Below are 14,224 nucleotides of genomic sequence, written 5' to 3'. Positions count from 1 at the left end.
GTTTTACAGCTACCAAATGTATATTGTACTTGATTTATAAATTTTATACATTTTCCATTTTGTCATGTAATGCAGTGATGAGCCTCGTTATGATGCCAAGTGGACAAAGTTTGGACTGTTTTGTTATTGTGGATATAGTTTATAGTTACGGAAATGAAAATAAGATTTGTTTCTCTTACAAATAAATGATCCTGGTAATTATAGTTTGTCAAAATACTTTAATAACTTGAACTTTGCCACTGTAATAAAATTTCATGAACTGAAAGCTTCTTATAATGTTTTGAAAGATATCCCTTGTTAATCATAAACAATACATGTGTGTGCGTGTGTGTGTATACGTGTATGTATCAAATATATATATATATATATCCTTATTTTATTCTTATGGGCTTTAATATATATATATAATAAAATAAGAAAACTTAAGGCACTTCTGGGTAAAATAGCTGCTGTGTTACAAGCTGCTCGACTGTTGTTGATGTCTTGAACAACTGCAGTAAGTGGTACATGGTTACGGTTTCTATGGGTTGTTACTTGAAAACAGCACTTGTTGCCATGACGATAGAGAACAGGCTCCAGTGTTTGCTTCCCTTTTTTTTAGTCGGCCGAGTCTAGAGCAGCTGTCTGGGATTTCATTAAAGGTAAAACCAGACTCCAAACCCGATGTCAGTCCACGGTGGGAAACGTCGATTTATCATAATGGAAATCCCTCTTTTGAGTGCCTGACGGAGACATTTAAAACGGTAAGATATCTTGCACGATAAAAAAAACCGTCTTAATTCACGAGGTCATCCGCTTCCGTGCTTCTTAAGGCCCCACGGACTGGTTTCGCAGCGGTTGGCTAATGTAAATAAACCCCGTTTCTGACGCGAACACTTTTAAACGGGGCTCTGCGTTCATACGTGGCGAATTTAATATTAATCCACGCTGAAAGCGAAGCCACGGAGGGATTGTTTATCACACACCAGTGCAGCGAAATATTCGTCATCTGATGCATTATTATTACAGGATCCGAGGAAACTATATTCATGATATTTGTCATTTTTTAAAATCGGAAAGGCTACTTAACACGTGAATAAATAAAGTGTTCAAACAGCGCCTGGTCAATGCCCCTTGTTCTTTGGACCTGCAATACCATTTGCTGTGTATGTAACGTTACAAATTAAATAAAGCATATTTGATCGAAATTAATGTTGTGTTATGTCAGAGTTAAATCAAAATACCTATTTTAGCAGCCGTTTGATGACGTACTTGATGTGTAGCCTACTTGTAACATTGCATTTTTAGTTATTAAAAACAGCATTTTTTTTTATTTAAGTGACTGGATGTCATTCATTTTAAAAGTAAATTAAAATTCTATGCGAATAGAATTCGGCATGAGTCCACAATGTTTGGGAGTCAGTTTGTTTATTTAATGCGGTTGTAACAGTGGTTTATAAGGGGACAGTTTGTGAATGTAACTATTCAGCAATTTAAAACAGGACTAGCAACCATAGTAAGGTGCGTCCAAATTGCGTATTTATTCACTATTGTAGTATAAATAGTGCTAGTAGTGTGTTCACACTGAAACTTCTAAAAATAAAAAGTGCACTTTAAATACCTAGATGATGCACTTAACCAAAAAAAGGATGTGTGTTGGACACTTCATGCACTCAATAGCCACAACTTTAGTTCCTATAACTATCAAACTCTAATTATTAATGACAAAATAACTTTAATAATAATAATTCATACACTACATGATTGAGTACATAGTGCATAGGTACATAAGTGTATAGTGCATCATTTGGGAAGCAGCTATAGTCTTCTGCTGTGCACAGTGTACTCAACCATATTGTGTATGAATAATATAAGATTTTTTTTTATATTAAAAAAAAAAAAAAACCTTCTCTTCAAGTATGTAATTAAAGCTGAGATACTTAAATTCATGAAGTGTCTAACATTCCACACTTAGTTTTTTCCATTAATTAAGCACATCATCTGGGCAATTGACGTGCACTTTTTCTTTTCGGAACTAAGTGAACACACAAACCACATTATTTATACTACAAAACAGCTAGAATAGTGCATAAGCACACAAATTGGGACGCACAGTAAATTTGAGTTAGAGTAGATTAGATTCAACTTTATTGTCATTGCACATGTAAGGTTTAGAAATCTTAAGGTTAAGATTTTTGTATTTTGCATTGTTCTTTATGTTTGGTTTCATATATATATATATATTTTTCTTTTTTCTTTGTCTTTCTCCTTGTTTAACATGTCATTGTTGTTATCATGATAATATTGTACGGTCATGTGACTTTTTAATTACTTGGAGGTAGTCCTATAAAGATTGGTAAATCAGTGTTGTTCATTTGTCTGATGAAGAGCCTGCGTGCTCGAAACGTCACATACGCTATGCAATAGTTTTTAAACACCACATTTTTGATACCTTTGGAGCATAGAAAATGTGCATAGAAAATATTTCAGTGTGCAAATGGATTACTCCGTATTCTAGATGAACAGACAGTAGTGCAAGTAATAACAAGTTTACTGATTTTTGCTTGTTTGTAAATAAATAAATAAAATTAGCTGTTTTGTGATGCTCACCCCTTGCAGGAATGCAGTCGGCTCCGGCGGACCAAGGCTATGGTGACTCGGGGGGTTCAGCCACTGGCTCAGAGGTGCAGGTGTGCTTCCCCTGTGTGCAGGCCTCAGTGCTGGACAGCCTGAATCAGCAGCGTGAAGAAGGCCATCTCTGTGATCTCTCCATCCACGTTCAGGGCCAGGTGTTCAAGGCCCATCGGTGTGTGCTGGCTGCATCGTCACCTTACTTCCACGACCAGGTACGTCTTTACCTTGAGTTGTACATGCTTTAAAAGATTTCTTGAAACATGTATTGGAGTGCATTCCAATTCTGCATGGCCACACCCCCTTGGTTACTGTTGCTAGGTATGACAAGCAATCTCCAGCTAGGGAATTCCTACTTGAGTTGCTGACAAACACTGAAAGAGAAGCAATCAAATTGAGTGAATTACTGCAGGAGTTATTTAAATAATATCTGTATTGTCTATACATTCATGTTTATATTAGAACATACATAACATTTGAATCACATTAATTAAATATGATATTCTGGTTAATAATATTCATTGCATATGTGAGTATTTACCTAAAAATCAAGATAATTCAAATTATTGTTCAACACAAGAACATGTTGCATGGAGTATACAGTATCTGGAAGAAATAAAACAATATGTGTAATAAAACATATAATGTTTAATGTAATAGCTAGAATTCAAATCAAATTTATTCAATGAAATTCTGATTAATAACATTAATTGCATATGTAAGTATTATTTGAGAAAAGCCTAAAAATAAAAAATAATGCACATTATCTTTGAACACAAGAATGTGTTTTATGGACCATATATGGAAGAAAAAAATAAATATAAAAATGTGTCATAAAATATATATTAATAAAATATTATGTGAAAAATAAGTGTTTTAGTGTAATTGACATACTATTTCTTATTTTTAATCATGTTTTAAATCATCTTCTAATATTATTTTTTTCATTTTAAAGTTTTAGTAAATAGTAATTGCTATTATTTAGTAATTTAAATTAAATTAAATGAAATTTATGCATTTAGCAGTCGCTTTTATCCAAAGCGACTTACAGTGCATTCAGGCTATCAATTTTAACCTATCATGTGTTTCCGGGGAATCGAACCCCCAACTTTGCGCTTGATAGCGCATTGCTCTACCAACTGAGCTACAGGAACACTAATTAAATAATCAAATAATTATTAAATCAATTATTAAATCACTAATTTAATAATCATTTTTAATCATTTTTCAGTTTCAGTTATTTTACTTAGTTAAACTATATAAAAATGAGATCTTGCCTTGGCAACTAGCTGAAATAAATATATATTTATATATTTTATTTCAGTTCCTGTGGCACAGTGGTAGAGCATTGGGAAGAGGTCATGGGTTCAATTCCCAGGGAACACACATACTGGTAAAAAAGAAAATGTATAGCCTGAATGCACTGTAAGTCGCTTTGGATAAAAGCGTCTGCTAAATGCATAAATGTAACAATAAAAACCCATATCTATCCATCTATCTATTATGAGTGCTATGTGCAATATTAGATCATTGCAAAATCTTGTTAGACAATATGTTGGCAACAACAGTTGCCAATTTCTGTAACATTTCGCAAACAAAATATTTTTCACAATCCGTATTATTAAGTAATATAAAAAAGCATCTGATTCATCTGTGCAGTGTTCATTAGCCACAGTTTTTATTTCTGCATTCCAGGTGCTGCTGAAGAACATGTCCACTGTCTCCATTCCAGCCGTCATGGACCCCCTGGCCTTTGAGAGCGTCCTCAGTTGCGCGTACACCGGCCAGCTGCGAATGCTTCGTGAAGACATCATTAACTACCTCACCGTTGGCAGTGTGCTTCAAATGTGGCACATTGTGGACAAATGCACTGAGCTCCTCAAAGAGAGCAGGGGAGGTTCCAGTGGTACTCAGGGATCCAGAGATAAGGAGAGCACAGGGAAGAGCGGCAGCGCCAACAAGGTCTCCCAAGAGGATGGAGGAGACACACCTTCGACTCCTCAACCTCCCAGCCGACCTTCCTTCAGCGAGAGCCAGTCCCCAAGCAGCACCAATTACTTCAGTCCTAGAGACGCAAACTTTGGCGGGGCGATGGTGACCACTGGAGCAGTAGGAGAGGGTGCTACACACTCCACACCGACCTACTGCATGCCCTCCGGCGGAGAGGAAGGGTTCATGATTGAAGAAGATGAAGAAGATGACGACGAGCTCTTGTTTCACAGGAAGAGAGACCAAAGAGGCAAGCAGAAGTGTGCAGCCTCTGCATCCAATCAGGAGGTCGGGGTGAGCGACAGTTTTGGAGTTTCGTCGTATCAAGATGGAGATTCCTCACCACCCCAGAAGCGGCCATCGTACAGTCAGCCGAGCATCATGCCAAGAAAACAGTGGGTGGTGGTAAAGACGGAGCACCCGAGAGACAACGATCTGATCGTGGTGTCCGGAGGAGAGGAAGGAGGGGAGGATGAAGAGGAACGAGAGATGGAGATGGTCAGGGTGAGGGGCAGGACATTTAACATATCAAATGTTAGGACCCTCTCTGGACTCAGAGAAGATGCTGAAATGGAGGCACAGGTCAGCAGTTTTGCATCAACTTAACTTTCTTTTTTTTTAGGACTGGATGATATATTAACAATATTTTTAGATAATTTTATAAAAAATGTTATACAATATACAATTATTTAAGATGTTGCTATTAATTTAATATGCTTTTATTTTTCCAATTAAGTATGAGAACAGGAAAAACGACTGAGTTTTTAATTAGATATAATTAAAAAACTGTACCGCTGCTTGTTTTAAACTTGTTTATACTTAAAATAACTATATTCTCAGAAAAGTCTTCATATCTCAAATACTGTTGCTTCTCCAGTACTTTTATTTAGTGTCAAGGGTTTTTAGATATTTTAATTTGAAAATTACTTGAATAGCATTTAGTTTTGCAGTGAATTAATTTCTTGCCGTGTGAGATTGAGAGTAATAGGGTACTTAATAGTTGTAAAAAATAAATAAATAAATAATCTAATCTGAATAATGATTTTCCCAACATAAAAAATACCTTAATTTAATATCAAGATATGTGTTTTTATTTTGGCTATATCACTCAGCCTTGCTTGCAACATTCAATAAAAAAGACCAATGCACATATACAGTGGACCTAAAAATATTCAGACACCTTTGGACACTTACGTCACACATTAAACAAGTCTGAATTTCATTGCATCAAATACAAAATATCAAACCAAGCAGCATCTGCAAACAAAAGTTTTTCTCAGAACTAACTACACTTTGTGAGCCACTCTTTACATTATTTTTAACCTGTTGGCCTCACAGTAATTTCTCACCGATGTATGAAGTCAGTTCATCTTAAGATCATACAGGTGTCCTAACAGTATAACCATCAGTGTAATTCATCACATTAACAAATAAACAAGCTCCACATGGTTTGACAACCAAAGTTTCCAGGGCTCTTTGTCTTTGTTAAACAGTATATATACCGCTTCATATTTGTGCTTGTGCCATCTATTTTTAAAAAAAGCCACTCGTTTTATTTTGATATATTATTCAAGCACATGGATTATTCTCAATTTATAATTGCATTTGTAATTGTTGCATATGTAGCTAAATATTTTTGTATCTCAAAAATTTTCAAAAATTTTAAAATATATTGATTCTTTTTTATTTTTTGGTACAGACAATTAAAAGATCATCTCTGAAAATCAGTGACTGTAATTAAACCCATTAATAAAACTGGATTATAATAGGAGATGGAAAGATAATAAGATGAAGTAGACAAAAAAATTACTACTTTAAAAAAAACAAGTATACTTGTGAGGTACACAAACAACAACTTATCATCCTCAATTACTCAAATGTCTTTTTTCCAATAGGCTGACTATTGCCACTCATCGGAAGACTACCTCAAGTTGCAGAGGGGTTTGATCGACCAGACGTCCTCTAAACATCCTCCTGAGAATCCCAGTCAATGCTCCAGTAGGGCCGTGTCCTCCCTGCTCGGCTCAGTTCAGTCGACGGCCCCCAGAGCTCAGCTCTTCCCTCTGGACATGCAGGGAAACCATATTGTCCTGTATAATCAAGCCGCCCTAGAGTCAACTTCTCCATTAGGACTCGCAGGAGGCATGTCCGGGGTGTCTCTAAAAGGGAGCCTCGAACACGGAGCAGTACACTTACCTGGCCATAGTGCAATGGGTAGCGGGATGGAAGGATTAGATGGCGGCACAGCTGGAAACTCAGGCAAGGTTTTCATGTGTCATTGTGGGAAGACGTTCACGCACAAGAGCATGCGGGACCGGCACATCAACATGCACCTAGACCTGCGGCCTTTCCACTGCCCCGTCTGCGCCAAGAAGTTCAAAATGAAACATCACCTCACTGAGCACATGAAGACCCACACTGGTCTGAAACCCTATGACTGCCATGGCTGCGGGAAGAAGTTCATGTGGCGCGACAGCTTCATGAGGCATCGCTCTCATTGCGAGAGGCGTGGCAGGGCCAATGGAAGATCGGGATCCGAAGGGTCGGTCATCTCTCCGCCACATCACATGAATCTCTCGTCAGCCAACGAGACCAATCAAGGTAGCGGTGGTGCCAGAAGTGGGATCCCCGTTTTGTCTCCGCAACATTCCATGAGCAGCAATGGTGTCTCTTGTCTCAATATGGTCGCCTCAGGGCCGCATGGCATTGGTTCTGGTGTTCTGGACATTGGTGGCAATCGTAGCGGTTGTGTGGAAGAAGTCTGTGAGGGAAATGTTGATGAAAGCAGCGTCACATAAGAAGTTTGCCTCTGAGACCACCATCCCGCAAAACCAGAACACTTGTCTTTGGTTTTAAGGGACTATGTGCACAGTTGTCTGATCCTTTACCTCATGTTGATGAGTGCGCCATACAAGATGTCCCATTTGTGTTGGATAATAAAATAATACCAATGACCAAATGCCCATTGCTAGCTCGCGTCAATGGTGACCGTCGAAACCAAATCCCGGCCAGGAATATGGATTAGTCGCCATCACATTCATGCTGCCTCACTAGCACAGAAGATTCATTCACTGTTGCTCTGAAGTGCCATTCTGATATTATGTTGTACGATATTATGTTCTAGTGTTGTACATTACTGCAGCCCATTTGTTCTATTCTTGATGTGAAGTTTTATTGTACTGTCACCCAACTATATACAGTATATTCACTCTCAAAGGTTTTAATTTCCTGAATAGAAGACGAGAATATAACTTGCACTGCACTTTGGTGTCTTAAGGCCCATTCACACCAATAACAATAACTAATAACTACCATAACTAATTCGTAAAAATGTTGATAATCATAAAGGCTTGTTTCCAAAAAGGGACGATAAAAATAAATGTCCGTTCACACAATGGACAATAACTATTAAGACTTGTTCACAAAAAAAGGATAACTATAAAGACTTAATAATGAAAATCATAAAGGCCTGTTCACACAAAGGACAAAAACTGTAAAAATAACGAATAAGTTTCAGCTGATGAACAATAAAAACTAAAAGAATTGTCTTATAATATGCATTTATTTTTACCTTACTTGCTCAACTACTCCCAAACGATTTGTTTAATGATGAATTTTTCCAAACCCCTCCTTTGCGTGATGCTAATCTGCGGTGATTGGTCTGATTTTCATTACATCATGCCTGTAATGCCCGATAAAGCGGTGTTTGTGAGCGCAGTGCTGCTTTGTGTACAGTGTTACCGGGGAAACCGATATTTTTTTTGTTCCAAAAGAAGCACCTAGTGGCAAAGAATGAATTAGCATTTTCATTCAGACTAATGCGAAAAGACCAACAAGTGGGTGGGAAATATGCTAATATTTAATGTTGACGTCAACATGAAGGCTTGGGATTCTTTTAAAAATTGACTCGTTTCAATGTTTCAGAGTCGACTCCTTCTTTGAGAGACAGTAACTTTATACACAGTGCACTTTCAGATTTAAAACTTTGCAGGATGTTTTCATTCACTTAGAGCTGCATTACACACTGCATGAAAGGTCATTTTTAAAAATCCATAATGGAACACTTTAATAATCATTCTATGAGAATAGATAAGTCCACAACATAACTTTAATCATAACAGCACAGAGGAACATTTTCCTTCTAGCTGATCAAGAAAAAAATGGTGACAGACTATAAAAAAAGAGCTTGAGCATTTAAAGTGGCAGATTTAATATATATAAATATATATATATATATATATATATATATATATATATATATATATATATATATATATATAATCATTGGTGTGAACAGGTCTTAACTGCTTGAAATGCAGGGAAATGTAGGGGTTTGCAGGTAGTTGGATCACTAAATGAATCAACTCAGTGCATTTTGGCTTTACAGTATGTCCTTTTACCCATAAAACCACCATAAACATTGAGGGTGACGCATCCTCCTCAATATTGGTCAACAGTCAAGCACCTAGCATTCAACTACTGAACTCCTGCAGTGTTTTAGATGTAGCTTATAGTGTACCAGAAGTGATAGTTTACATGTTTGCCTTCCATGAAGGCCGAGACCTGGTTGGCGAATGGATGGACCAAATTAGCATGAACGTCTGTAATGCCAAGAACGTTTAAGACATGAAGATGACTCAGTGGATCCTGACTGGGATCGATCAAGACTTGTTTTAATCAACTGAGTGGATGTTTGGATATGTAAATACAGTGATCAGTAGTTGCCTTGTACCACACATGCACCACAAAAACCATATACCTCAAACATTTGCGCAACTAATCAATACATTACAATAAATAAACTGGGCTCTGAAGATTGTGAGCTGAAAGAAATCACATATCCACACATTCTTATTCCTTTTAAATCAAAACGGTGTGGTGTGTATTTAAGATTAATGAGCACAGATGAAGTGTGAACAATTATTTGAAATATAAAAAATAACCAGTAGGTAAAAGCATGATTCAGTGCTCGCTTGATGAGTAATCTGGTTCGAGATCTGTATTTTGTACTAATAACATCTCGGTTACATATGTAACCACGGTTCCCTGAATAGGGAACGAGATGCTGCGGTGACGTCACCGTATGGTAACACCTCTCTGTGTGACGAATGTCTGAAGCCCTATACCATCCCGCCAATCCTATTGGCCAAATAGCACTTGGCACCACCCCACACATGCGTACGCATCGTATATCTGGGTGCTGCGCGCTATTTCGCTCTGATTTCATGAACTGAAGAAGAACGCTATCAAGGTATGGAACGGCCGGGACCGCAGCATCTCGTTCCCTATTCAGGGAACCGTGGTTACATACGTGGTTACATACGAGATGTTCCCTTTCATAGGTCACTTCGATGCTGCGGTGACATCACCGTATGGGAACCCTATACTATAACGCCTGACGTACCTGATAGCTGGGATCCAAGGAAGCATCTGCTCAAGCGGAGAGAACCCGGGAGCCAGGAGCCGTCCTCACATCCAGCTTGTAAAACTTGATAAAAGTGCTTGTTGAGGACCATCCTGCCGCAGCACAGATATCATCCATAGAAGATCAACTGAGAAAAGCTTGTGAAGAAGCCACTGCTCTCGTGGAATGAGCTCTAACTCCTAAGGGCGAAGCGAGTCTGTGCGCCTCATAGGCTAAAGATATTGCCTCCACCAGCCAATGGGACATGCGTTGCTTTGTGACAGCATGGCCTCTATTCTTGTGTCCGAAACAGACAAACAGCTGGTCAGTCTCACGTTATGGGGCTGTTCGATCAACATAAGTCTTCAGTGCTCTGACGGGGCAAAGACTCAGATCTCCTGACCCCGCCTCTGCAGGGGGTAAAGCCTCCAAGACCACTTGCTGAAAGTGAAAGGGGTTCGAGGCGACCTTAGGGACATAATTAGGCCTTGGTCGCAGCAATACTTTCTCAGAGCCTGGTGCAAAATCCATGCACGAGGGCGAAACAGAAAGAGCCTGTAAATCCCCAACTCTCTTGAGGGAGGATAAAGCCATAAGAAGAACTGTCTTTAAAGTCAGGATTTTATCCGGTATAGTTTCCAAGGGCTCAAACGGATGCCCTAATAAACCTTGCAACACAATGGATAAATCCCATGAAGGAACTCGCACAGGGCGGAAAGGCCTCAGCCGTCGCGCACCCTGTATGAAACGAGAGACCAGCGGATGACGGCCCACTGAAGCACCATCTATATATATGTGGTTAGCTGAAATGGCTGCCACGTAAACCTTCAGAGTGGCTGGCGTTACTCCATCAGAGAAACGGTCTTGAAGGAACTCCAGTACTGAAGCCACTGGGCAGTAAACTGGATCCATATTACGAATTCCACACCAGGCCGTAAACAGTTTCCATTTGAAAGCATATAAGCGTCTCATAGAAGCTGCCCTAGAATTCATTATAGTCTCGGTGGTTTCAACAGAAAGACCGGGACATATTAACCCACTCCACTCAGAGGCCATGCCCACAGCTTCCATAGATCTGGCCTTGGATGCCAAATCATTCCCTGTGCTTGCGATAGTAAATCCTGTCTGAGGGGAATCTCCCATGGAGAGCCCGCTAACAGACTGACCAGGTCCGCAAACCACGGCTGTGTGGGCCACCACGGAGCCACCAGCAGCAGGGCTGGTTCTGGGCCAATTGTGAGCTAACGCATCCAAGCCTAGGGGCGATGGAGGGCATAGGGAGAACCACAGCGGGCAATGCGTAGTCATGCTCGACGCAAATAAGTCAACTCTTGCTTCTCCAAATATTTGCCACTTCCCCCTGCTCCAGAGTCTGTCTGGATAGCAAATCCGCTCCGAAGTTCAAACATCCGGGGACATGAACCTCTCGGATCGACAGAAATCTGTTCTGAGACCAAAGAAGAATATTTGTGCAGGCTGGCGAGAGCGTAATCCTCCTTGATGATTCTGATACGACACAATTGCTATGTTGTCTGACCTGAGCAGTACATGACGGCCGATCAGCAGATTCGAGAAGTACTGGAGAGCTAGAAAAACCCAAGTAGGGGTAACTGCAGCCTGGAGCAATGGGCGTGGCGAAAGGTGGGCGTGTCGAAAGGTTTCTCATTGGTGGAAAGAAAGGTAGGGGGCGTGGCAAAAGGTTTAGCGAAAACTGGCTGTTCCGCCTAAAGGCGAGCCATACTCTTAATCGCTATTGGCCTATAGATTAATAGAAAGCGATAAATTAAACACATAATCCTATAAAAGCAATTGAAATTCATCCAATGTAAAAACAGCGTTAATGATGTAAAGAATATTATTTTAAATTACTTTCGAAAGTACCTTCAAAATGGCTTACTGACGTAATCACCACCACACGTTTAGGTCTTATTTTATCAATAATCAAAAAGAGATTACAATTATTTTTGAGAATAAAAACGTCTCTTAACACGGTTAGTCGCACTTGCTGTTCTTAAGTTAAAGTCATTTAAAGTCAGCTGTATTTGTTAACATTAGTGAATTAACAAGAACAAACAACGTACATTAACTAACCAAGTTTAATAAATACTGTATCAAATGTATTGCTCATAGTTAATGTTAGTTAATACATCAGTCAACAAATGAAACTTTCTTGTAAAGTGTTACACTAGAAAAAATTGGTTTTGCCTGATAGAGAAAAATAAATATGACAAAACCATTATATTATCAAATTTAAAAATTAGTCAGAAGAGTTAAGTAACCTTGTTTTAAGTGACATTAACCAATTAAGCAAACAGACACAGCTTTATCCACTAAAACATTTACTTATCTTTCAGTTTCAGTCACCAATTCAAGTAAAAGGATAGATAGATAGATAGATAGATAGATAGATAGATAGATAGATAGATAGATAAACCACTCATTCATTAATTCATTCTGTAGTAGCAGTCCATAGAACAGAATCCAGCAAACTCTTTGTCTGAATAGAAAGCTGTGAAGATGCCCTTCTTTCCAAGACCACAGTATCTACAGCCATCACACATCTGCTGAGCTCCAGCTCCACTCTGTATGTCTTCCTCACATCTGGACTGACAGACTTCCAGTCATCCATACCTACACAAGAGAAAAACAAATGTTGAGAGATTCAAACAAGAAGTAACCAATAAGTAGAATAAAATATCCAATAAAAAAAGAAGCGCAAGTGTCTGAGAGTGCAAGTCTGCAGCCAGACCCTTCTCCATTATATTATAATACAACTGTACTACTGACTCTTCACTGAGTACCAGAAGTACATATGCTTCCTGTGCATGGTTTCTAAAAGAATGGAATCAGAAAGTTGACTGGCACTCATCTACTGTATACCAGAGGTTATACTAATATTTACATTTACATTTATTCATATAGCAGACGCTTTTATTCAAATCGACTTACTATGAGCACAAAGTGGAAGCAATCAAAAACAACAAAAAGAGCAATGATATATAAGAGCTATAACAAGTCTCAGTTAGCTTAACACAGTACACGTAGCAAGGGCTTTTAAATAATATAATATATAAAAAGAAAACAGATAGAATAGAAAAAGGATAGAGCAAGCTATTTGGTTCATGTGCATGTACAACTCCAACATGTTGGATTAACTTCAAAAGAGTGAATGTCCTTCAAGTGCACTTTGGGCAATGGTACAATCAAGGCATGGGGATCTAATACAAGAGGCAAATCATTCAGAGTATAGTTACTGACAGTGCTTGTCTCCATCTTCTAATGTTGACAATGTGCCTCTGAAGGAAAGTCAGTGTCTTTCTCAGGTGTGGTGGATATGCAATGTTGAAAGCAAAATACACATATGAAGGCTTCATCAAGGCTGGTGCACTGGCACACATCTGTTCCATCTTCTGTCACCACACTGAGCCCTCCTCCTATGATTGACATTTTACAGTCAGTATCCATCAGGTGTATGGTAGGAAAGGTGTAGCCGGGTCCCCCTTTCATAAAATAAATAAATAAAAAGATTAACAACAACAACAATAATAATAATAATAATAACGAGAAAAAACAGAAAACACTTTTCAGATTCATCAGATTCTGTTCCATTCTCTTTGGCTCAGACAGTGTAGCTACATACACTGCAGAACTGCAGAAACAATCAGAAGCTAATGTATAAGGTTCACAATACAATGCATTTCATGTTCTTGTAAAGACTGACAAATCTTACATTGTTTTCTAAAACTATTGCTTAACATTTTTAACAGATGGGCTAAAAAGGTACAGAAGAATAAAATATTACCTGAAAAGATTTGAAACAAGATATTTTACAGTTAAAGAGTTTTTTTCTTTAATATACTCACTCCAACAGGTGTCCTGAAATATGTGTATTTTTTGAGTACATCCTCCACAGAGATTCCTTCCGTGCTTTCTCAGCGTCTCCAGGAGCATGTTCCTGTCGTGTGGTCTTTGACCGTCGAGGGGTCTGAATGTGTTTCTGATACTCACTTTGTCAACCCTGTATCACATTCACATGTGGCTCAACAGACACTGAATCCTCCACAACACAAGCTTCCTTCATCAGAACAACAGAAACAGATCATGCTTAGACCGTGACAGATATGAAAAACATCTAAATACTTACTGAACAAGGTGTTTTAGATATAAAAAATAATAAAAACATTGAACTGCATAAACATTAAAATGATGGTCAGGCAGTGA

At 38.6% G+C, this 14,224-nt stretch overlaps 1 protein-coding gene across 2 annotated transcripts; it reads left to right on the top strand.

The window, feature by feature from the left end:
* The first annotated feature begins 580 nt into the window (after window positions 1-580).
* On the top strand, window positions 581-7,558 carry zbtb22b (zinc finger and BTB domain containing 22b). Of its 2 annotated transcripts, none has more exons than XM_059509027.1 (4): window positions 581-743; window positions 2,599-2,825; window positions 4,306-5,103; window positions 6,495-7,558. In XM_059509027.1, exons 2-4 carry the CDS (start codon window positions 2,601-2,603, stop codon window positions 7,395-7,397), a joined length of 1,926 nt encoding a protein of 641 aa, XP_059365010.1. In that variant the 5' UTR covers window positions 581-743; window positions 2,599-2,600; the 3' UTR covers window positions 7,398-7,558. The 2 variants fall into 2 exon arrangements, with proteins under 2 accessions (XP_059365010.1, XP_059365009.1); XM_059509026.1 differs by having other exon boundaries at window positions 586-743; window positions 4,306-5,181.
* The last annotated feature ends 6,666 nt before the right edge of the window (window positions 7,559-14,224 follow it).

Source organism: Carassius carassius, chromosome 25 (assembly GCF_963082965.1).
Source record: "Carassius carassius chromosome 25, fCarCar2.1, whole genome shotgun sequence".
NCBI classification, from domain to species: domain Eukaryota; kingdom Metazoa; phylum Chordata; class Actinopteri; order Cypriniformes; family Cyprinidae; genus Carassius; species Carassius carassius.
Note: the sequence above shows the minus strand (reverse complement) of the source record. Positions and strands in the feature narration are given on the sequence as shown.

Coding starts and splice junctions, on each gene's coding strand:
- zbtb22b (XM_059509026.1), top strand. CDS start 2,601: ATGCAGTCGGCTCCGGCGGACCAAGGCTATGGTGACTCGGGGGGTTCA. Junction 2,826..4,305: donor CACCTTACTTCCACGACCAG/GTACGTCTTTAC, acceptor TCTGCATTCCAG/GTGCTGCTGAAGAACATGTC. Junction 5,182..6,494: donor ATGCTGAAATGGAGGCACAG/GTCAGCAGTTTT, acceptor TTTTTCCAATAG/GCTGACTATTGCCACTCATC.